General features: G+C 32.7%; 1 protein-coding gene and 1 long non-coding RNA gene across 2 annotated transcripts; one reads left to right on the top strand and one right to left on the bottom strand.

Moving 5' to 3' along the window:
- The first annotated feature begins 35 nt into the window (after nucleotides 1-35).
- On the top strand, nucleotides 36-7,124 carry LOC143063461 (uncharacterized). The gene is made up of 3 exons (XR_012975004.1): nucleotides 36-297; nucleotides 1,042-1,084; nucleotides 6,665-7,124. It is a non-coding gene; the product is annotated as an uncharacterized LOC143063461 (long non-coding RNA).
- Nucleotides 7,125-12,744: 5,620 nt separating this feature from the next.
- On the bottom strand, nucleotides 12,745-24,301 carry LOC143063460 (glutamate--cysteine ligase regulatory subunit-like). Its single transcript, XM_076235629.1, has 7 exons — nucleotides 23,966-24,301; nucleotides 21,986-22,051; nucleotides 20,327-20,408; nucleotides 18,064-18,123; nucleotides 16,526-16,728; nucleotides 15,801-15,915; nucleotides 12,745-13,668 (listed from the first exon to the last, which is right to left on the bottom strand). The coding sequence occupies exons 1-7, from the start codon at nucleotides 24,089-24,091 to the stop codon at nucleotides 13,490-13,492; spliced, it is 831 nt and encodes a 276-aa protein (XP_076091744.1). The 5' UTR covers nucleotides 24,092-24,301; the 3' UTR covers nucleotides 12,745-13,489.
- Between the last annotated feature and the right edge of the window lie 2,371 nt (nucleotides 24,302-26,672).

The following is a 26,672-nucleotide window of genomic DNA, read 5'->3' as shown; positions in this document are numbered from 1 at the left end:
GTAGGGTAATAGGTTATCATGTGAAGTTCAAAATCACAGTTCACTATTCCAGATAGGTGATCGAACGCAATGGCATCTGCATTTTGGAAAATACAATTTCTATTTGTTCTGCTTACTGTTTGGTTCTATAGCTGCGTTGATGGTAAAAGTGAACGGATATTAACCAGCAGTACAGACGTAAATGGAGAACGTTTACACCAAATGGACCTTACTATCCAGAACATGAAATCACAGATCTCTGGATATGACAGCATGATCCAACAAATTCAGACGCTCTTATCCCAAAAGGATACTGAGGTAATACAATATTAATATTTCATTCAAACACGAAGATTGTTATTTTCTACATTATGTGGAGAATGCCTTGTAGGATAAAGTCATCCTTCAATTTTACGTCCAGTACTACCACGCAGCTATAGTGGATTTACGTTTCAAAACGGGGGATCTATAAATATGTAATCACGTTTGGTCGGAAAGGGGTTTTTAAATTTGATGCCTCATGAAAGACGAATGCCACCATGCCAATTAATGCCCTTTCCCAACGCACCGCACTTTTCTCGCATTAGCAGTCTTTTCTTGCATTGACAGTCCTTTATCGAATTGACAGTCGTTTTTCGCACTGACAGTCCATTCTCGCATTGACAGTCCTTTTTCGCACTGACAGTCCTATCTCGCTTATTATTTTCATGAGCGATACGATGTATGCACACTTTAGAAAGATTTTTGCGATGCCGTGAGGTCACCAACGTTGTTTGGAAGGGTTCGTGTCGTTCAATGTTTAGTTTTCTATGTCATATTTTGTAAACTGTTGTTTGTCTTTCCGTCGTTTTCCTTTTTTGCAGGGAACTTGTCGATTTCTTTTCAATAAAATATTTCTAATTGTCCCTTTGGTTCCTTCTGCCTCCATTTCCTATTAGACTTAAGGATAATACTGAGTATCGCTGTTTGCGTAAACTTCAAGGTTTTGCGAAACATTGGTAACTGTATAAATATCTATTGTCTGGTATAACTGACATTAACATATAAATATTTCTTAAACAGATTAAAAATCTAACTGCTGAAATATCCAGTCTAAAGAGAAAAGGTGAGTAAAGAAAACAATGTTTCTTAAAACACTATGACATGTAGTGTATATACAATGTTAAAACACTATGACATGTAGTGTATATACAATGTTAAAACACTCTGACATGTAGTGTATATACAATGTTAAAACACTCTGACATGTAGTGTATATACAATGTTAAAACACTCTGACATGTAGTGAATATACAATGTTAAAACACTCTGACATGTAGTGTATATACAATGTTAAAACACTATGACATGTACTGTATATACAATGTTAAAACACTCTGACATGTACTGTATATACAATGTTAAAACACTCTGACATGTAGTGTATATACAATGTTAAAACACTCTGACATCTACTGTATATACAATGTTAAAACACTCTGACATGTAGTGTATATACAATGTTAAAACACTCTGACATGTAGTGTATATACAATGTTAAAACACTCTGACATGTAGTGTATATACAATGTTAAAACACTCTAACATGTAGTGTATATACAATGTTAAAACACTATGACATGTACTGTTAAAACACTATGACATGTACTGTTAAAACGCTATGACATGTAGTGTATATACAATGTTAAAACACTATGACATGTACTGTATATGCAATGTTAAAACACTCTGACATGTAGTGTATATACAATGTTAAAACACTCTGACATGTAGTGTATATACAATGTTAAAACACTCTGACATGTAGTGTATATACAATGTTAAAACACTCTGACATGTAGTGTATATACAATGTTAAAACACTATGACATGTAGTGTATATACAATGTTAAAACACTATGACATGTAGTGTATATACAATGTTAAAACACTATGACATGTACTGTATATACAATGTTAAAACACTATGACATGTAGTGTATATACAATGTTAAAACACTATGACATGTAGTGTATATACAATGTTAAAACCCTCTGACATGTACTGTATATACAATGTTAAAACACTATGACATGTAGTGTATATACAATGTTAAAACACTCTGACATGTACTTTTAAAACACTATGACATGTAGTGTATATACAATGTTAAAACACTATGACATGTACTGTATATACAATGTTAAAACACTATGACATGTAGTGTATATACAATGTTAAAACACTATGACATGTACTTTTAAAACACTATTACATGTACTGTTAAAACGCTATGACATGTAGTGTATATACAATGTTAAAACACTATGACATGTAGTGTATATACAATGTTAAAACACTTTGACATGTAGTGTATATACAATGTTAAAACACTCTGACATGTACTGTATATACAATGTTAAAACACTCTGACATGTAGTGTATATACAATGTTAAAACACTATGACATGTAGTGTATATACAATGTTAAAACACTCTGACATGTACTGTATATACAATGTTAAAACACTATGACATGTAGTGTATATACAATGTTAAAACACTCTGACATGTACTGTATATACAATGCTAAAACACTATGACATGTAGTGTATATACAATGTTAAAACACTCTGACATGTAGTGTATATACAATGTTAAAACACTCTGACATGTAGTGTATATACAATGTTAAAACACTCTGACATGTAGTGTATATACAATGTTAAAACACTCTGACATGTAGTGTATATACAATGTTAAAACACTATGACATGTATTGTTAAAACACTATGACATGTACTGTTAAAACGCTATGACATGTAGTGTATATACAATGTTAAAACACTATGACATGTACTGTATATGCAATGTTAAAACACTATGACATGTAGTGTATATACAATGTTAAAACACTCTGACATGTAGTGTATATACAATGTTAAAACACTATGACATGTACTGTATATACAATGTTAAAACACTATGACATGTACTGTATATACAATGTTAAAACACTATGACATGTAGTGTATATACAATGTTAAAACACTATGACATGTAGTGTATATACAATGTTAAAACACTAGGACATGTACTGTATATACAATGTTAAAACACTATGACATGTAGTGTATATACAATGTTAAAACACTATGACATGTAGTGTATATACAATGTTAAAACACTCTGACATGTAGTGTATATACAATGTTAAAACACTCTGACATGTAGTGTATATACAATGTTAAAACACTATGACATGTAGTGTATATACAATGTTAAAACACTATGACATGTACTTTTAAAACACTATGACATGTAGTGTATATACAATGTTAAAACACTATGACATGTACTGTATATACAATGTTAAAACACTATGACATGTAGTGTATATACAATGTTAAAACACTATGACATGTACTGTGAAACCGCTCTGACATGTAGTGTATATACAATGTTAAAACACTATGACATGTAGTGTATATACAATGTTAAAACACTATGACATGTAATGTATATACAATGTTAAAACACTATGACATGTACTGTATATACAATGTTAAAACACTATGACATGTAGTGTATATACAATGTTAAAACACTCTGACATGTAGTGTATATACAATGTTAAAACACTATGACATGTAGTGTATATACAATGTTAAAACACTATGACATGTACTTTTAAAGCACTATGACATGTACTGTTAAAACGCTATGACATGTAGTGTATATACAATGTTAAAACACTATGACATGTACTGTATATACAATGTTAAAACACTATGACATGTAGTGTATATACAATGTTAAAACACTATGACATGTAGTGTATATACAATGTTAAAACACTATGACATGTACTGTATATACAATGTTAAAACACTATGACATGTACTGCATATACAATGTTAAAACACTCTGACATGTAGTGTATATACAATGTTAAAACACTCTGACATGTAGTGTATATACAATGTTAAAACACTCTGACATGTAGTGTATATACAATGTTAAAACACTATAACATGTAGTGTATATACAATGTTAAAACACTATGACATGTACTGTATATACAATGTTAAAACACTATGACATGTAGTGTATATACAATGTTAAAACACTATGACATGTAGTGTATATACAATGTTAAAACACTCTGACATGTAGTGTATATACAATGTTAAAACACTCTGACATGTAGTGTATATACAATGTTAAAACACTCTGACATGTAGTGTATATACAATGTTAAAACACTCTGACATGTAGTGAATATACAATGTTAAAACACTCTGACATGTAGTGTATATACAATGTTAAAACACTATGACATGTACTGTATATACAATGTTAAAACACTCTGACATGTACTGTATATACAATGTTAAAACACTATGACATGTAGTGTATATACAATGTTAAAACACTCTGACATCTACTGTATATACAATGTTAAAACACTCTGACATGTAGTGTATATACAATGTTAAAACACTCTGACATGTAGTGTATATACAATGTTAAAACACTCTGACATGTAGTGTATATACAATGTTAAAACACTCTGACATGTAGTGTATATACAATGTTAAAACGCTATGACATGTAGTGTATATACAATGTTAAAACACTATGACATGTAGTGTATATACAATGTATTAATTAGAGCAAAATATACGTCTAAGGACAAGCATTTAAGACATCAGTAAGGGAATAGCAAGGAGGCAATTAAAATCTATGAAGTGAAACACCACTGTCCCGTAAAAACGAAAAGGCAGACAAGAAAACGCAAGACAGAATCAAACTGATGGTGTGCACATAAAATGAAGGTTTGTACGTTTGCCTATAGATGCTTACTTCATTTGAACTCCAGCAGATAGTTGTATTCATTTACATGTTATAAATGACATTACTTTTAAACAGGATGTATAAACATAATAAAGAATAATGATAAATATTTAAAAGATAATAATAATAAATATTTGGAAAGACTTGAACATCAGTTATGGTAAATTCAATACGGTTCATACACTTGATTGTTCAGTCAGTTTAGATCATTTCAATCTATTATATTCAGACTGCTTAATAGTTCCTATCTTACTGTACAAAATATCATGCGGAATTGTCTGTGAAAGTACTGAACATTTATTAATTAGCTGCAAACGAATTGTCTAACAGTACTAAATATGTATAAAAACTAAATGAATGAAAAATGTATTGTCATCATAGATACCAGAATTGAAATTTTGTATTTACGCAAAACCCGCGTTTTGTCTACAAAAGATTCATCAGTGACGCTCAAATAAAAATATGTTAAAAAGGCCAAATAAAGTGCGAAGTTGAAGAGCATTCAGGACCAAACATTTCTAAAAGAGGGACGAAAGATACCAAAGGGACAGTCAAACTCATAAATCTAAAACAAACTGACAACGCCATGGCTAAAAATGAAAAAGACAAACAAACAACAGCACACACGACACAACATAGAAAACTAAAGAACTAACACGAACACCACCAAAAAACTAGGGGTGATCTCATGTGCTCCGGAAGGGTAAGCAGATCCTGCTCCACATGCGGTACCCGTCGTGTTGCTTATGTGAAACGTTTTGCCAAATACAGCTAAAATAATTTTCCTGAGGTAAAAAAGCCTTAGTATTTCAAAAATATTTTGTTAACAGTTAATTTATAATTATGATTATATCAATGATAATTCATGTCAACACAGAAGTGCTGACAATTGGACTAGGAACACCCTCGGGGAATAAAACTTCACCAGCAGTGACAATTTCAGACTAAATTCAATCGCTGAATTGTTCATTATATCTCAACTGATTAAGTGGGGATTTTGATTTATCTTGTCTGTTCGTCCAACGTATATGTCCGTTACAGTTTTCCCGGGTAATATTAGATATACCGTTATCTTCTGTGGTCAGCAGCTGTATGAGAGATGATTGGGTCATACTAAAGTCGACAAGATGGAGAACATGGTCAATTGCCACCTTTGTGGTCAGCAGCTGTATGAGAGATGATTGGATCATACTAAAGTCGACAAGATGGAGAACATGGTCAATTGCCACCTTTGTGGTCAGCAGCTGTATGAGAGATGATTGGATCATACTAAAGTCGACAAGATGGAGAACATGGTCAATTGCCATAGCCATGGTCATTATCTTTCTATCTGTCGATTTGATACTTACATAAGCTGGTATACTGCTTTATACGTCTATTCAAACAAAAGATAGATGTAAATAATATTGCTTAAATATTATATTACGGTGTGTAATGTAATTTTTATTTAATCCCTGCAAGCAAAATCGGCTATAATAGTTCAAAGAGTTTAGAATAAATCATTTTCGAATAATTTACGAAAACTTACACGAAACATTAAAATAAAGTTGTAGATGCGTCGATTCATTAGTATAAAGTAAAATTACCCCTTCCCCCCAAAAAAAACTGAACTCCCAAGGAAAATTCAAAAAGGAAAGTCCCTAATCAAATGACAAAATCAATAGCTCAAACACCTGTCATATTCCTGACTGGTACAGGCATTTTCTTTTTTAGGAAATGATGGACTAAACCTGTTTTTTTTAGTAGCTAAACCTCTCACTAAACAGTCGCATCAAGTTCCATTATATTAACAACGATGTGTGAACAAAGTATGTTGATTATATTGTTGTTGTTTTTTTGTTTTAACAGTGGCATTCATGGCTGAATTAACAGGAACCTATATTCATCCGACTTCAGGACGTCATATTGTGTATGACAACTTATATTTGAATGATGGAAATGGCTACCATAGTTCGCATGGGACATTTATAGCTCCATATCGAGGATTATATCACTTCTCCTATGGATGCACAGCGCATTTAGGTGCTAACACAAGAACCCATCTTAATATGATGAAAAATGGAAATCCCATTGGATACTTATTTTTTGACAACCTCGACACCGGCAATCCATGGATAAAAGAAACAGAATCTATTCTCACTAACCTTGAGGCTGGCGACGAGATTTGGATACAAGTAACACAGGCCATTGGGTCGGTAGAAATAGCTACTGGTGGAATGCACACATATTTTTCAGGTTATCTCATCAGCTAAAAACTTCCGACTGATATATTTTCAATTAAAAAACATAATTGTATAGAATTTAAAAATGCGTTTGAAAATTTTATCAATCAGAAAAGGTATCAAAAAACTATTCAAAAGGCAAAGTTGACCATAAATGCCTTCACATGTATTTTTATTTGTGAATGCTAGTCTCGAAAGTTATAAATAGTACATATGCTACTTTGATTTTCTTATTTCCAGGGTATCGATAGTCCATATACCGAAGCTATTATCTAGGAGTAGTACTTGCCCATATATTGTAGCAAGTCATTAGGATATTGGTGGTACATATATCTGTGTTTATCCACAGTATATTAGATGCATAGGATGTTAGTAGTTATATAGGTAGTCCTTTAGAGATTTGAAAGTTCATGAGCCGCAACTTATCATATATCCAGGGCTCGGGATTCCATACACCTTAAATATTAATTACTAAGGGTATTAACCGCTAATTAAGTCTGTAAAACATTTCGTACAAATAAAGAGGTATATTTCTGCGCCGTAAAAACGACAAAAACATGTTGTGCAAATAAACTCATCACAGATACCAGAATTGAAATTTTGTATTTGCGCCAGACGCAAAAAGTAATATAACCAAAATACCATACTCCAAGGAAAATTCATATCAGAAAGTCCATTATCAAATGGGGAATTGAAATCTCAAACACACCAAATTAATGGGAAAACAAATGTCATCTTCCTGAATTGGTACAGGCATTTACTTCAATGGTGGATTAAAAATGGTTTTATAGCTAGCAAAACCTCTCTTGTATGACAGTTGCATAAAATTCCATTATATTGACAAAAATGTGTGATCAAATTAAACAGACATAATAGGTAAAAATGTCAAATAGTGATCAAAGGTACCAGGCTTATCATTTTATACGCCAGACGCGCAATTCGTCTACACAAGACTTATCAGTGACGCTCAGATCAAAATAGTTAGAAAGCCAAACAAGTTGAAGAGCATGGAGGACCCAAAATTCCCAAAAGTTGTGCCAAATACGGCTAAGGTTTGTAATTTGTCATTTCGAACAATAAAATATGTTAAATATAGTGGTATAAATAGTTATCAAATGTACCAGGATTATAATTTAATACGCCAGATGCGCATTTCATCCCCAAAAAACTCATCAGTGACGCTCTGATCAAAATAGTTATTAAGACAAACAAGAACAAACTTGAAGGGCATTGAGTACCCAAAATTCCCAAAAGTTGTGCCAAATACGGCTAAGGTAATCTATAAAATTGAGAATGGACATGGGGAATGTGTCAAAGAGACAACAACCCGACCATAGAATAGACAACAGCAGAAGGTCACCAATAGGTCTTCAATGCAGCGAGAAACTCCCGCACCCGGAGGAGTCCTTCAGCTGGTCCCTAAACAATTATTTATACTAGTTCAATGATAATGGACGTCATACTAAACTCCAGATTATACACAAGGAACTAAAATAAAAAAAAAAAACATACAAGACTAACAAATGCCAGAGGCTCCTGACTTGGGACAGGCGCAAAAATGCGGCAGGGTTAAACATTTTTTTTAGATCTCAACCCTCCCCTTATACATCTAGCAATGTAGGAAGAAGAAAAAAAGCATAACAATACGCACAGTAAAATTCAGTTGCCTGGAATAAGATAATTTTTAGAAATTTGTGAAAAAATCATACTTTTGTAAACAGGAAATTTATAAAATGACCACATAATTGATATTCATGTCAACACTGAAGTGCTGATTACTGGACTGGTGATACCCTCGAGGACGAAACGTCCACCAGCAGTGGCATCGATAAATTGTTATCAAAGTAACCAAAATTATAATTTAATACGCCAGACGCTCAGATCAAAACAATTAGAAAGCCAAACAAGTTTAAGAGCATGGAGGACCAAAATTCCCAAAAGGTGTGCCAAATACGGCTAAGGTAATCTATGCCTGGGATAAGAAACTCCTTAGCATTTCGAAAAATTCATACTTTTGTAAACAGGAAATTTATAAAATGACCACATAATTGATATTCATGTCAACACCGATTACTGACTATTGGACTGGTGGTACCCTCGACAACGAAACGTCCACCAGCAGTGGCATCATAGTTATCAAAGTTATAATGATATACGTCAGACGCGCGTTTCGTCTACACAAGACTCATCAGTGACGCTCAGATCAAAATAGTTATTAAGACAAACAAGTACACGCTTTTTAATATAGCTTTACTAGTATATTAAATATAGTTTAATTAGAATGAGAACAGCCGTTAAGCAAATATTCAACTGAATTACCCATTAGATAAATACAAATTGAAGACAAAATAAAGACTGTGAGAATCATATGAACTACATAGTAAGCAAGAACAGGCGAGTCTACTCCAATGCATGCATCAGCCGACATGCGCATCCACACTCAGTCAAAAGTCTATAAAAGAATGGGGGAATCACATGAAGTCCATAGTAAGCGAGAACAACCTACAGCCACGCATGCATCAGCCGACATACGAATCCACACTCAGTCAAAAGTCTAAACCAAGGAAATGTTTATAATGCTTTTAAGGTATCTGAATGAACCCACAGGTACTCGCTGCCTGGAAAAAGTATACCTCAGTAGACCCTTATCAAAACAGCCCAAGACAAACATATTTTTTTCCTGACCTACCAGTTAACTAATCATGTAACGGTAATAGAAGTAAGACTGAATATTGTGCGTTGTATACTCGGGGGTGGGCACTAACTATATAATGGGTGGTAGGGATGAGCCCCTGGAATAGGTCTCATGCTTCGTGATATATGAAAGGGGTGAGAACTTCATATTAAATATATCAAAAGGTTGATATCATCACTTGCTTAATTATATCATAAGTATCTGAAACTATAGTCTTATGTCAGGGGGGGGGGGGGGGCACTAACTATATAATGGGTGGTAGGGATGAGCCCCTGGAATAGGTCTCATGCTTCGTGATATATGAAAGGGGTGAGAACTTCATATTAAATATATCAAAAGGTTGATATCATCACTTGCTTAATTATATCATAAGTATCTGAAACTATAATCTTATGTCAGTATTTATTTTTGATGCGATTAAACCAGTCGTAGGTGCATCATCTATTTGTCAAACCAATTAATCTCTATTTATTCAAATGTGGTATTTCCACTGATGCTAGTTATAGATGCTATAAATACAACCATTTTGACATTTGCAATGCTCTTCAACTTTGTACTTGTTTGGCTTTATGAATATTTTGATATGAGCGTCACTGATGAGTCTTATGTAGACGAAACGCGCATCTGGCGTACTAAATTATAATCCTGGTACCTTTGATAACTATTTGCACCTAGTTAACATTCAAAGCTTTGTATACATGAAACATGAAAACAATTATTAAAAGGAATTCCAAAGTGTTAGCGTCTTTTAAGAGGGAACGGCAATGTAGCATTTTATTAGTTTTTTTTTTATTTAAAACATAAAACTCACAGGGGTGTTTATAAACACATTGTTTTTACCTTTATTCTCTTAGTTGAAATTGAAATTTCTTCATAATAAAAGATAAAAAAAAAAAAAGGATCAAATAGAGGAAAGTGTTTAAGATGTGGCGAATTTTTAAAAAAAAGCAAGATTTAATTATTAGGATGGCGCTGCTTCTGAACATAAACAGGATGATGAGCGAGACCCCAAAAATATTCTCTATACCAATGTTCCAGAAGACGAAAAACATATAAATATATCTATCATGTCTTTTGTGAATTGATATATGAAAAGGTATATATTTTTGACACACCATATTTATGAAAAGGGTGGGGTACTTGTTGTCTCAGCTGCTAACCCCTACCAAAAAAGATTGAAGTGCATCCCCCCCCTTTCCAAGAGGTTATATACTGTAATTTGAATGTTGGTCGTTTTTTATATATCATTGTCGACACTCGATTTTGATTAATCCTTTGATATCCATTGCCTTACTTTTTTTCTAAGCTAGTGTCCTTGTATGAAAGAAAAGCTGTCTTCAAACATAAAGTAATTAGGATGTTAATCAATAATGCTGTCCTAAAATAAATGGTAAGCCAAAACTGGTAATTATTTATTTCGAAATATTCAAATCACTAAACATAGGTATTTCAAAGATAAATATGTATTAGCCAACTTTTAAGTTTATATAACTAATCATTTATTTATTAATTTAATTCAAGCTAAATACATTATGCACATCCTAATTTTCTCCAGAGTTGCATATAAGGTGAAGAAAATAGCAATTCGAAAGGGTGTAAAAGAGATGCTAGAAATGTTGAATAATATATCCCTCTTTTCACTTCTTAATCTTTTTTTTTCTTTTAGGTAATTTCTCTCTATAATTTATAGCTGTATTTCAGATATCTTCTGTTCCAATTTTTATTCTAGTTTTGTATCTGTTAACTTATCACAAATAGTTTACATAAAGCTATGATAAAACAGTCTTCAACTGTTACATATTTCCTTGAAAAATCGCCACATTTTCATTTAAAGGAAATATTGTTCATTCCAACAAACACAGAAACTTTCCATTTATTCAAAGATTTCAAGAATTTTACTTAATTTCATTCAGATTCGTGTGTAGAACTAATGGTTTTGTTTTAAATCAAGAAAAATGCAATACAGCAGCTTTCTATATACAAATGGTATCAACTATTAAGGTACTTATCAACATGCTTATTGACAAACTCATCTAATCAGAATAGTGTTGAAACCTTAGAACAAGGAATCCTATGTCTTGTTAGAATATTAAACGTCATATAATAGCAATGCCTCATGAGTTGATGCAATATACAGAAATCAATAGCCATTAAGTGTATTGTTTCATGATGAATAGTAAGAAGCACATTTTCACAATGACTAATGTATGACTGAGAGCAAAGGTCATCATATTTCTTGCAGTAAAGATGTATGAACTCATTTAAGAAGGTATAAATAGTCAATCTTTACTTATTCTGAGTGACCTAACCATAAACATACCATGCCTTTTTGTTCTATTGTTGTTGATATGTTGTTTATTGGTTGATATTAACCCTACATTTACTTTTTGTTTAATGTCTTCCTTTATTGTAGTAGATGAGTTATTGATACATATTATTTACCAAGCATTGATCATACCATGTCTTCATGTCATTTTATTGTGGTTGATGAGTTATTGATGCATATTATTAATCGAGCTTTGATCATTTCATTTCTTCATGTCCTTTTGTTGTGATTGATGAGTTGATGTTTCAGAATATTTACAATAACAAATCCTTTCATTCATTTTTAGGTTTTAGTTTTAAAGGCAATGACAGACACAACTCAAACCCTCCTTGTTCAGGGGCACAGGGGCAGATCTAGCTATTTTTATAGGGGGTTCCAGCCCAGCATAAAGTAGGGTTCCAATCATATGCCCCCTTTCAACAGCATTGATCATCAATAAAATATACTGATAACTCATTAAAAGTTTATTTATCTGTATATAATAACAACAAGTATCTACAAAATAGATAATAGTGTATTCTATAAATAGATAATAGCGTATTCTATAAATAGATAATAGCATATTCTATAAATATGATTCACTTTAAATTGGGATCCATCCATATTAATAAATATCTCAGGTAACAAAATACAAAGAGTTTCTTCTAGTGGGCTTCAGCTACTAAAACATTCAGCAATATTTTTAAAATATAGGCAACTGTTTAATTAATTCTATCAAACAAAAATATGTCCATAGTACAGGGATGCCCTACTCGCACTATCATTTTCTATGTTTAGTTGAACTTAAAATTGGGGTAAAAACTCTAATTTTGCATTAAAACTAGAAAGAAACTAAGTTTCAAGTTGATTGAACTTCAATTTCATCAAAAACTCCCTCAACCAAAAACTTTAACCTGAACCGGGGCAGACGGACAAACAGACAGACATACAGACAGACAAACACATGCAGACCAAATAACATAATGCTCCTAAACTATCGAAAGTGGGGCATATTAATTTATTATATTACATAAAGCACCTTTTATATTTTCCTTCAACACATCATCACTTTAAACTAACATTACATATATTGGTGAGTTTAGTTAATTACTCATCTTATTTTCCATACTAAATTACAGTTTTGTGGTACATTACTACATTTGAATTAAGTCCTACTTATAATTTTTGTCCAATAATTTCTACTGTGATGCTGAAATCAATTAGGAAAACAAGTTTTGCAGGAAATACACATATGAAAGTTAAAGTATTAAGTGCTTACATTTTGAAACGATCTTATGTTTGTGTGACAATTAGCACAAGATTAAATCATAAAATATCAATGAGCAATTTAATCATGTTGCTCACGAAACCTTACTGAATATAGGTAAAGATTTGAAAGCATATATGACAGCCCTATGATTTTCAAGTTTTTAAAATCAATGATAAGTAGTTTATTTCCTTTTCTTTGTGTCCCTGTAACCTTTCATGATATATCCTTTAGTTTTAATGATTCCCCTGCACTTGACCAGAACTGAGTATCTAAGGACCCACAAGGGATCCCATCCTTCTCCATCCTTCTCTGTTGTGTTGGTAGATATCAACTCTTGGAATGATTTTGTTGGTAAAATATCTGTAAAAAAAAGAAAAGTAATCAGGAAATGAAGTTATAATCTCGAATATTTTGTATCTCCTCTGCCTTTTTCAGTGTATTCAGGGATTATCCCATTTATTTTGTAACTCCTCTGTCTTTTCCTAGTGTGCTTAGGGAATATCCTATATATTTTGTATCTCCTTTGCCTTTTTTCCTAGTGTGCTTAGGGAATATCCCATATTTTTTGTATCTCCTTTGCCTTTTTTGGTGTATTCATGGATTATCCCTTATATTTTGTAACTACTCTACCTTTTCCCTTGTGTATTAAGGGAATTATTAGATTAATCCATATATTTTGTAAATCCTCTGTCTTTTTCCTAGTGTATTAAGGGATTATTCCTTATGTTTTGTTAAACCTCTGTCTTTTTCCTAGTGTATTATGGGATTATTCCTTATGTTTTGTTAAACCTCTGTCTTTTTCCTAGTGTATTAAGGGATTATTCCTTATGTTTTGTTAAACCTCTGTCTTTTTCCTAGTGTATTAAGGGATTATTCCTTATGTTTTGTTAAACCTCTGTCTTTTTCCTAGTGTATTAAGGGATTATTCCTTATGTTTTGTTAAACCTCTGTCTTTTTCCTAGTGTATTAAGGGATTATTCCTTATGTTTTGTTTAACCTCTGTCTTTTTCCTAGTGTATTCAGGGATTATTCCTTATGTTTTGTTAAACCTCTATCTTTTTCCTAGTGTATTCAGGGATTATCTTCAATTTTTTATCCTCTTCCTTTTCCCTAGGAATTCTAGGATTATCTCAGATCCTTTTAACAAAGTCTTTTTTTTAAACAATGCATCCACATTATATACCTAACTAAACATATATTTCTCATTTTTAAAACAAACAAAACCTTGATTGCACACCTGTTAAAATTAATAAACATATATTAATGCCCAATTGAGACTTCAGTGACTCTCCTTCTCACAAGAATTTGTGAATCGTAGTTCCCAAAACAGCAACTAAACAAATCTTTCTTAATTGCTAATAAAAATCTTTATAAATTACATATGTATGTTAATGTGTACTCATGAGAATTTTATTGGACACAAATTCGTCAAAAAATTAAGTTTTGTAGTTTGTAGATGAAATATTCAAGATTTTCTATTATAAAGCTAATTTTAATTTTAGGTTAAGCCATTAAAATAAGGATTGTCCTCAAATCATACCATTATCTAGAAAAAATAATTTAAGATCATAGCTCTTTTTAATAAAAAGGTTGTGTGTGGACTTCAAATCTCATGTTATCTTAGGACTCATTTCAAATTTTTTCGAAAAAGCGAGACCCAGCGATCCTACATTCCGTGGGCGGTGGCCACAAAAATTCACTCTGTGTTTAAAGTTTTTGAAATTTTAATGACTTTCTTAAACTGTACTGGATTTCTACCAAACCTTTTTATACTATCCGGGATTTCTATCAAACTTGGACAGAAGCTTGTTTATCATAAGATAGTATCTAGATGTAAATTTTGTTAAAATATAAATCTGTTTTTTCTGTATTTTACTTATAGATGAGATGGACTTAGTTTTTCTGCAAGGAACAACACATTCACTCTGTGATTAATTTTTAAAAATTTTAATAACTTTCTTAAACTATTTTGGATTTGTACCAATCTTGGACAGAAGCTTGTTTATGATCAAAAGTTGTCTCATTGGCAATCATACCACATCTTCTTTTTTATATTAGATTCATAAACTATCTCAGATTTTGACCAAACTGGGACAGAAGCTTCTTACAATCAAAAGATAGATCAAGAGGAATATTTTTATTGAATATTTTTTTTCTCATTTTTGTTGAGCCTGTAATAAACAGCAAAAGTAGGCGAGACACTGAGTTCTGCGGAACCCTTACGAATTTTATGATTTTATAGCCAAGAACATGTGTAATATTGGTGTAGAGATATACTGACAATTGTATATAGTGTACATCGTTATACATATTCTATTGGTAATTGGATATTTTAACTTATAACATTCTACTGGTGAAGGGGTATTATTGACTTCATACTGAAGGTGTGCCTTATATTGGCAGAAAATATACAGATACAGATATGGTGGTTACATAGACTAAGGTCATAGATATTAAACTTAAGGTAGATTAATAACAGTTTTCATAATTACCTCTTGGATCATTGTGTGTGAGCAGTTGTATGTCATTATCCTTGGCGTACTCGACTAAATCTTTTGGCATTACACAACATGATTCTAAGTTAACTTGATTGATGTGTGGCTTCACCTAAACATAAAGGGGTATAACATATGTCATATTAAACCTGTAATATTAATCAAACAAATTTAATTTCAAAAACGTTTCATTACATACAACTAATATTTTAAAACATCATTTTCCATATTCTTGACAAAAGAAGCATGCACATGCTGTCTTCTCATTTCACAAGGTCATCACTGTGTGTGCTCTTTATGCTGTCTTCTCATTTCACAAGGTCATCACTGTGTGCTCTTTATGCTGTCTTCTCATTTCACAAGGTCATCACTGTGTGTGCTCTTTATGCTGTCTTCTCATTTCACAAGGTCATCACTGTGTGTGCTCTTTGATAATTGTTTTTGAAATATAAAGCTTAATGTGTTGTTGAGATCAGCATCCCCAAGTGACAGAACATATTTACCCTAGCCAGTTATTCAGCTGTTTCAGTATTATTGTGTTTGAACAAAGCCCTCTAATGCAAAGAGATATTCACCCTAACCCAGTCAACTAATTGTTCAGTAATGTTTTGTTGAGGGCAGTGTCCCCTTTTGACGGAAAATATTTCCCCAAACCAAGTTATATATCTGTTTCTGTAATGTTTTCTTGGTATCAACCCCACTAAGTGATAGAACATATTTACCCTTGCCCAGTTATACAGCTGCTCCAGTAATGATTTATTGAGATCAGCAATTCCTAAAGACAGAACAGCTTCACTATCTACTAATTCTTCAAGACATGTCCAGTATGGCTTGATAACCTCTAGTGTTAAATCATCTTCATCTTCAAATTCAGGCAGAGCTAACAACACTGTCTCTATAAAACTCACATTCAATTCTTTTAAAGCTGAAACAAAATATTTCAAAATAGTTCTGACTTGTTGATTGCTGGCTGTATATATTTGATTCCTTATAGAAGTAATTGTAATTCATGACAAAACAAATGTCAAATATTACAGAATGCAAGAGTTCCCAGAAAGATACTGTTTCAGTCCTGTAAGTTGTCTTGCTTAACAGTACCATAGTCCTACTTTTCTTTATTGACTAGGTTAACAGCATGATATTCCTAGCTAAGTTGTCCTGGTTAACCTTTGTTTAATGTTTTTTATGTTTCTTAGTTACATATATGACGTGGCTCTGTACTTGTACATCCCGTCAATGTGTTATTGAACTATGGTAAAACTGTGTATTCTTGTCTTTTATTTTTACTGATATGCTTGGTCTATATGCTATTTTGTGCTTCTTTGTTACATATATGTTTTTTTTCTTTCAGGTGGCTCGCGGGTATCAGACTTTCAGAAAAAAATTAAACATTTATTTTTCATTACAAATTTTATTAATTACTTTAAGTACATTTGTAGTTGTTACTTTATCATGTGGTACAAAAATTATTCCAAAAAATCAATTTGTGTTGGCCCCAGGTGACTTTTAAAATGTAGATATCATTGAAAAAGCTTCAAATTATCTCCCTTTGGTGCAAAAATGCCATTTTTTGGCATTAAAATTGAAATATCTTTTTTAACTCATCAGTGACCTATATTTTTTATTGTTGTTTTCAAATAAGCTGTACATTAACAAAAGAATTGTAAAATTTAAGCGATTTCTGTTATTTAGTTCTTTTTTATTTCTATATTACCGCTATTTCTCCTATTAGTTCAACAGAAAAAAAGGACATTAACAAAAATGTATGCTTCTTTTGAAGGCAGATTGTGAGCGTTAATGAACGGTGACCCTATTTTTTCATTTCATTTTTATATTAAGTATAAGATAAAGTTCATTTATAGAAAAATATAGGTAATTCCTATATTAAATTAAAAAAAAAAAATTTAGACCCGCGAGCCCCCTTAAATGATTGGTATAGTAACACAATATTATTGGCTGCTGGAATTTTTGCCTGTTGTGTCTGTTTGTATTGTTCATTGTCAATATAATGGAATTTAATGTGACTGTCATACAAGTGAGAGGTTTTACTTAAGCTACATGTAGCTATGAAACCAGGTTCAATCCACCATTTTCTACATCAGAAAATGTCCATTCCAAGTCAGGAATATGACAGTAGTTATCCATTAGTTTGATGTGTTTGAGCTTTTGATTTTGCCATTTGATAAGGAACTTTCCATGGAGTTCAGTATTTTTGTGATTTTACTTTTTAATGCCTTGGTTAACAGAATGATATCCCTACCTTTGTTTGTTGCCTCTTTGAGTAGTTCAGCTGGTAATAGACTGCACAGAAATATTTTGACTGTAAAATATATAGGCTCTCATTATTGTTAAAATATACTTTTCAATGGCATAAATAATATCATTTGATGCATTTATGTCAGTAAAGCACCAGTTAAGGTTATCTTAAATTGTCAATTACTTCTCCATGCACACAACAGTGTCAGCATAAATGAGGCAAAAAGTACAGAAAAATGAAAACTTCTTGCATTTCTATTATAACTTCTGTCATTATTGCAGACCAATTTGAATGTTGTTGGTTTTTTATGTTTAAAAAGCAACTATATTTTTTTGTTTCTGCTAAAAAAACTTCGGTTTTTACATAAAATGAGTAAAAACAAGAATGTGTCCAAAGTACATGGATGTCCAACTCGCACTATCCTTTTCCATGTTCCATGGGCCGTGAAATTGGGGTCAAAAATCTAATTTCGCTTTAAAATTAGAAAGATAATACAATAGAGAACATATGTACTAAGTTACAAAATGATTGGACTTCAGCTTCATCAAAAACTACCTTGTTCAAAAACTTTAACCTGAAACTCCCACTTTCATTTTCTATTTTCAGTGGACCATGAAATTGGGGTCAAAAGTCTAACTTGGCTTTAAAATTAGAAAGATCATATTATAAGCAACAAGTGTACTAAGTTTCAAGTTGATTTGAAGTCAGCTTCATCAAAAACTACCTCGACCAAAAACTTTAACATGAAACTCCCACTTTCATTTTCTATGTTCAGTGGACCGTGGAATTCGGGTCAAAAGTCTGATTTAGCTTTAAAATTAGAAAGATCATATCATAAGCAACAAGTGTACTAAGTTTCAAGTTGATTGGAAGTCAGCTTCATCAAAAACTACTTTGACCAAAAACTTTAACCTGAAACTCCCATTTTCATTTTCTATGTTCAGTGGACCGTGAAATTGGGGTCAAAAGTCTAATTTGGCTTTAAAATCAAAAAGATAATATCATAATCAACAAGTGTACTAAGTTTCAAGTTGATTGGACTTCATCTTCATCAAAACTACCTTGACCAAAAACTTTAACATGAAACTCCCAGTTTCATTTTCTATGTTCAGTGGACCGTGAAATTCGGGTCAAAAGTCTGATTTGGCTTTAAAATTAGAAAGATCATATCATAAGCAACAAGTGTACTAAGTTTCAAGTTGATTGGACTTCATCAAAAACTACCTTGACCAAAAACTTTAACCTGAACGGACGCACAGACGAAAGGACGGATGCCCGAACAGAGCCACAGACCAGAAAACATAATGCCCCTCTACTATCGTAGGTGGGGCATAATAAAATAATTTCTTAACCCTAGTGAAAATTAAGATTAACTCAAATTCTGTATGATTGGCATCTGAAAAAGAACTTCAAATTCAACTTAACTATGTAGATAAACAATTAAAGCTTTTCATATCAAAATAAAATATATACAGCTAATAGGTGATTCAATTTTGATTCTGAATATATGAGGAGGATAATTATTAATCCTTGGATTTTAAGGTTTCTGTAAACCGACCTATTAGCCTTTTTTTGCTGCAAAGTATACACTATTATTTTTCTTAACTTTGTTGAGGTCTATCTTTTAAAAGAAAAAAACATGTAACTATGATGTTAAAACATTTGTAATGTTTTTTTTATTTCTTTATTTGTAATAAATGCATGAGTGTCAAAAAAATAAATCACTGGTTTATTAACAAACTTATGAGTAACTTAATTAATCATTTCAGGTAATATATACGCCTAAATTTTGAAAATGCTAAAAATGCTGGGTTTTTTTCATGGTATAGGTTTCCTTAAAGTGATTGTAGTGGTTAGTGCATCGGACTACTAACATAAAGGTTCCTGGTTCGATTCCCGTTTGGGATGAAAATTCCAGGAACTCAATTTTCGGCTCTCCCTTGACACCATCTGCGAGTATGGTCTTGAGGAAACGATGATAGTCCGTCCGAAGGGGACGATAAATGGCTGACCCGTGTTAAGAGAGAGCCAAATCTCTTGCACGTTATAGACACCCTTGTAGATTTGGAAAAAGAGAAGGCTAATGCCACTACTACACCCGCAAAGTGGAAAGGGATTAATATAAGTTGCAAAACTTGTTTCCCAATCCACTATAAATAAATATGTTTAAACTAAAGTGATTTTCAATTTTTTGGGGTGAAATTCACTAGACGTAATTAATGGTTTTATAAAATAAATTCCAATTGTCAATACAAACTATTTTTACCTGTTAATTTGAGGTCTCCTCTTTCCTCTTCTGGTAAAGTTTCTATAAATTTATCATTATTACATGTCAGCTCGGTCTGGTACTGTAATTAATGCATAAACAAATTACATATAAACTAATGTTTACATATATTGTTATTCAAGGGCCACATTCATCCAAGTATAAAAAATCTTTCATCTTTTGTCAAATTTCTCTATTGAAGGAATATAATAATTGAAATGACTATAAATTTTAAGTCTTTGAAAAACAAGAGTGCACACGCTGAAATGTCTCGCCTTCTATACTAATCATTGATATTATGTTGATAGTCCTAAGTATAAAGCTTAGTTTTATTACAACTGTCTCATAAACTTAACATTAACCAAGATAACTAAACAAAGACCAATGAACCTTGAAAATGAGGTTAAGGTCAGATGAACCATGCCAGGCAGACATGTACAGCTAACAATGTTTCTATACAACATATATAGTTGACCCATTACTTATAGTTTAAGAAAAATAGACCAAAACACAAAAACTTAACACTGTGCAATGAAGCGTGAAAATGAGGTCACCGTCAAATAAAACCTGCACGACTGACATAAAGATCACAAAATATTTCCATACACCAAATATAGTTGACCTATGGCATACAGTATTAGATAAAAAGACCAAAACTCAAAAACTTAACTTTGACCACTGAACCATGAAAATGAGGTCAAGGTCAGATGACATCTGCCCGCTAGACATGAACACCTTACAATCATTCCATACAACAAATATAGTAGACCTATTGCATATAGTATGAGAAAAACAGTCCAAAACACAAAAATTTAACTATAACCACTGAACCATGAAAATGAGGTCAAGGTCAGATGACACCTGCCAGTTGGACATGTACACCTTACAGTCCTTCCATACATCGAATATACTAGCCCTATTGCTTATAGTATCTGAGATATGGACTTGACCACCAAACTTAACCTTGATCACTGATCCATGAAATGAGGTCGAGGTCAAGTGAAAACTGTCTGACAGACATGAGGACCTTGCAAGGTACGCACATACCAAATATAGTTATCCTATTACTTATAATAAGAGAGAATTCAACATTACAAAAAATTTGAACTTTTTTTTCAAGTGGTCACTGAACCATGAAAATGAGGTCAAGGACATTGGACATGTGACTGACGGAAACTTCATAACATGAAGCATCTATATACACAGTATGAAGCATCCAGGTCTTCCACCTTCTGAAATATAAAGCTTTTAAGAAGTGAGCTAACACCGCCGCCGCATCACTATCCCTATGTCGAGCTTTCTAAGTTGCAGGCTCGACAAAAACTACATGCAAAGTTTTCTACAGAAAGGCATCATGATAAGTATTTGGTGTAGCTATATATAAATTGAAGAATATCTGTGTGCACAGGTTAATTCAACCTGTTCAAGTAAAGAGGGGGGATCGGAGAGGGGTCCTGATCCCGTAATCACAAGTTTAAAAACATGAAATCACAAGTCCCAAATTTAAAGAAATTTAAATCCTGAAATTCAAAGGAAGAATTCCCAGATCCCAAAAGGATTAAAAACACCTGATCCTGAACTTAGAAACACCAAATCCCACAGTCTTCTTATGCACAACCGAATATATTTCTGTATTCTCTGCAATTTTCTTCATCTTACCTGTAACTGATTTTTATCTGTAGCTTCAATGATAGATCTGAAAGTTGATCCAACACTCTCGGTTATCTGAAATATATATATATTATGAAATCATCACTTGTGTTATAAAGTTAATTTAAACACTAATAATTAAAGTTGTACAATGCAGTTGTATACCACTAGATGTGTCATCTTCATTTAGTCCTAGCACAGTTTTTTCATCATAATCATGATAATTCCCATGAAAGAGTGCAAAATCAGACATATGATAATTTAAAGGAAATCATGGCAGTCTCAATTTGAAATTGAGAATGAATGCACAAATGCCTGATGAGTTAAAAGACTGAACTAGTATCTTCTAACCTATACAAACAGATAAAGGAAATGCATTGACACGTAATGCAAATACAAATACAAATATTTTTATTGGCACAAACTCATTAACAATAAATGGTTAAGACCTATGGCATTACATACAACTATAATAATTGACATGGTAGAATGAAAGGTTCCATGATAACATATCATGCTAAATTATGAAAAGTTACAAAATGATGTATCATATAAGTTCACTATTTCTTATATTTAGACACTCTGATATGAAAGAGGAAGACAGTCTAAGTAATAGTGCTGAGCTATTATTGACCAAAAGAGATATTTTTTCATCAGCGGTAATGTTATGCTGTATTTGAAATATAACATTTATTTTATTTTCTAATATTTCTCGCTTTGAGGTATATCTATTACATTTTAATAAGAAATGTTGTTCATCCTCAATTTCCCCATTTTTACAGACAGGACAGAATCTTTCCTCTCTAGGAATATTAAGATGTCTTCCCCTTTCAATCATTAAAGGATGTGCACTTATGCGTATTTTGCATATATTGCTGCTCTATCATTAAATTGTTTAGTGAATCAGTATATGAAGGTCTTTGACCCATATTGTAGACTTGACGAAAGAAACTGAGCTTAGAAGACTCCTGTATGTTTGCATTTTGATTTTGCAAGCACTGATCATAAATTCTCTGTTTTACTTGTCCCAAGTGCTGCTTTGTTAGACAACTTTTTTCAACAAGATATGAATATCCTAATTTTTGTAAAATGCACTGAGTTTTTAGGATCCAGGGGTTTGAAAATCTTGTTGCACAGAAAATTTTATTTACAAGTGTATTTTCTGATGAAAGTACAAATGAAGTATATGCTCTAGAAAATTTATGTCATGCAGGTGCAACTGTTGTAAAAAAAAAGGTTAATGATTTTAGATTTTTTTACTAATACAAAAAATATATATAACATGTATTAATAGACAACTTTCGAGTTCGATGCATAATTTTCCGTCAAAAACTCTGGTTTTAGTGAACATCATTTGTGCATTTAGGGACGTCTTCACTTCCATTCTAATGATGAGCGAAAGGTTGGAAAACTATAATTCTATATTGAACAAATTATTCCGCAAATTGAATTTTAAAAATTGACAATCAGCACTGCTGTCATTAGGGAATTGTCATTAAGTACCTACAGAACAACCATTATTTCTAGTTTATCCTGCACAACGACGATCACTAAGATGCAGGATGAACATTATAGTGCAGGGATACAGGCGAGCCCCTCTATCTGGTAAATGACATCATAAAGGCGCGCATCATTGATGAGTTTTTTCCGGTGACAGATGAACTCGAAAGTGGTCTATTGTTATGATGAAATTGTCCTCTATTAACCTATTAACAAAAGTATATAACTTTTTAAAATATACTTAAACTGAAAACATATTTTGACCTGTTAAAAATGATTTGTCATGTTGTCCTAAATTTTGACACAGTCAATGACAGTATATACTTCTTAGTTTCATGCCAATAAACACATGCTGTTGATCTGTTAGTTTAATAATGTATGATACATCATATCCAGACTTGATTTTAGATAAAGTTACAAATTATATAGACTATAGTTTCTTCCAGATCGGCCCTAAAAAATAAAATGCAATGCATAGAGAATTAATACCTCTGTTGTTGGTGTTTCATTTGCTTTCCTCTTTAATCTGTTCCAGTGAACAATGTTCCCCGTGTGCACAACCACAGAACCAACTTTAGGTATAACTAAGGGAACAACTGTAACTTCTTCTGTCATTCTCGTTACTACAGCCAAGAACCAACGTTGTTGTTATTCGATGTCAGTTTAATCTTTATTAAGCAGATATGCAGATTAGAACTTTCCTTTTTTAAAACACACTGTAGAGTTCCAATGAACGTTCTTAAAAATAAACCGGATAAGGTCATTGAATCCGTTTTTGCTGATTGGGGTGTTTTCTTCGACGTCCGCGTTAGTTGAGTTTTAACAGCGACATAATTTAAATTAAAATGGTGTTAGTGACTTTTGTCAACTTTTGAAACTTATAAGAAGAAAACTGTGAAAAACAAACTAAAAGTTATTTTTTTTTTAACTATATGTGCTTTTAATGTGTTTTATATGTGCAAACCATTTTATTTTTGCTTTTTGTGTTTTTATCTCATAACTGCATGTATAAGTACATTGTTTTACATGTAAGATGCTTACAGAACTTTTGTGCTGCATGTTTATAAACTGATATGAACCCTTGCTTTATATGTTTAATTTTGTGTGCATGACTTGATATGTATGTTTTGTTTTACTTGTTGTTATGTCTGTTTTAACTTGAAAGCTCTTCAGAGCAATGCTTATACGTATTACCGGCGACTCTAAACAAAGCTTTATGTGTTATGTCTTATGTCTTTTAAATTCAATTGGCATTCTATTCACTTTTTTCTATCGATTTGGCAATTTTGCATTTAATGCACTATATAAAAGCTGGGTCTATTATACAATTACAAGTAGTATAAAATCCCAGAGAACAGCCATGAAAATTGCCAAAATTTAAAATGTGAAAGTATATTTGGAAGCTGGAGATGTAAAAGAGATATTTTTTAACTAAAAGCTCCAGGCAGCCTGTATTGTTCATCCCTGACTCTTGTGAGATCAGAGCCAATTTTCATTTATTACACATGTCTATTGAACGTCCAGTTTCCTTGACGTCCATCTCATGTAAGCTACTAGATAGAGCACATAGTACACAGTTCTATAATGGACCACTTTGACCAAAACAACATACTCTGCGATGAACAACATGGGTTTAGAACCAAACGGTCATGCGAGTCTCAGCTGGTAATAACTATACATGAAATAGCTAAGAACATGGAGGACGGCGAACAGACAGACATCATCCTGTTAGACTTCGCCAAGGCCTTTGATAAGGTACCACATGCCAGACTTCTTCGTAAAATGGACTATTACGGGGTAAAAGGTTCCCAGCTCGAATGGAGTAAACAGTTCCTGTCTAATAGAAATCAGTCTGTGATCCTTGAAAACCATAAGTCGGACCCTCTTGACGTGGTATCTGGAGTACCTCAGGGCACTGTGATGGGCCCCTTACTCTTTCTGGCCTACATCAATGACCTCCATGAAGCAACAACATCAAGCGATAGACTGTTTGCTGATGACGGTCTACTCTTCCGCCGCATTAGGAATACAGCAGATGCAGACTTGCTGCAAAAAGACCTAACCTCGCTGGAAAAATGGGAAAAGGAGTGGCAAATGTGTTTCCAACCGGAGAAATGTACAGTCATCCGTGTCTCAGCACGACGTCATCAACTCCAGACGTCCTACACACTACATGGACACACATTAGAGACAATAGACAGCGGGAAATACCTGGGGCTCACTATCAACAAAAACCTCACCTGGACAAACCATATCAACCAGACCATAGGGAAAGCCTCAAAGACACTTGGACTTTTACGGAGAAATCTTGGTAGGTGTACTCCAGCAACAAAAGCCACAGCCTACTCTACCCTTGTAAGACCAACCCTGGAATATGCCTCTCCAGTATGGGATCTTCACCAAATCACCACCATACGTGACATAGAACAGGTACAAAGACGAGCAGCTCGCTTTGTTTACAGTTGCTACCAGGACAACTCTCCTGGATGTGTAACTAAGCTAGTGGACCAACTTCAATTGGAATCACTGCAGCACAGACGATGGAAACAGAGTCTGGTGCTGTACGTGTTACAAGACCCAACACCAGATGATTGCCATTGATCCAGCCAAGTACTACATAACAGGAGACAGTAGGACCAGGGGCAACCACAAACTTAGACAAACTAGAGTGAGGGGGGGCAAGGGGTTTAACTGTTATGCTGTTATGGGGCAATTTAATTCTTTGTTATCTGTTATTTTGAAAATATATTTGCTGTTAGCTGTTATTGTCTTATTCTTTGTTAGCTGTTATTGGGCTTTTAGTTTTTTTGTTATCTGTTATTGTGATAATGTATTTTCTGTTAACTGTTATTGAAAATTGGAATGTTAGCATTTTTTTTTTATAGTCAATATTCGGTATAAATTGAAGATCATTGGACATTGGGGTCTACCACTACTAATATGTTTGTCCCGTATTCAGAGAAGGATTCCATTGACATATACCCATCACAGAAGTGAGGTCCAGGACAATTCAAGTATATCTTATGATTATCCTTTGTAATAAATTCCATTTTTTATGAATGTGTATTTAGAATTATCTTAATTTTTTGTATGAGAATAATGTTCCTTGTTTCCCCTACGAACATATTAAATTAAAACAATTCTTAATATGACAAAAAGGAAAACATATGGTCATGAATATCTGACAAGGATCTCA

This window comes from Mytilus galloprovincialis, chromosome 2 (assembly GCF_965363235.1).
Source record: "Mytilus galloprovincialis chromosome 2, xbMytGall1.hap1.1, whole genome shotgun sequence".
NCBI classification, from domain to species: Eukaryota; Metazoa; Mollusca; class Bivalvia; order Mytilida; family Mytilidae; genus Mytilus; species Mytilus galloprovincialis.
The sequence above is the reverse complement of the archived record's forward strand: the minus strand, read 5'-3'. Positions and strand labels throughout refer to the sequence as shown.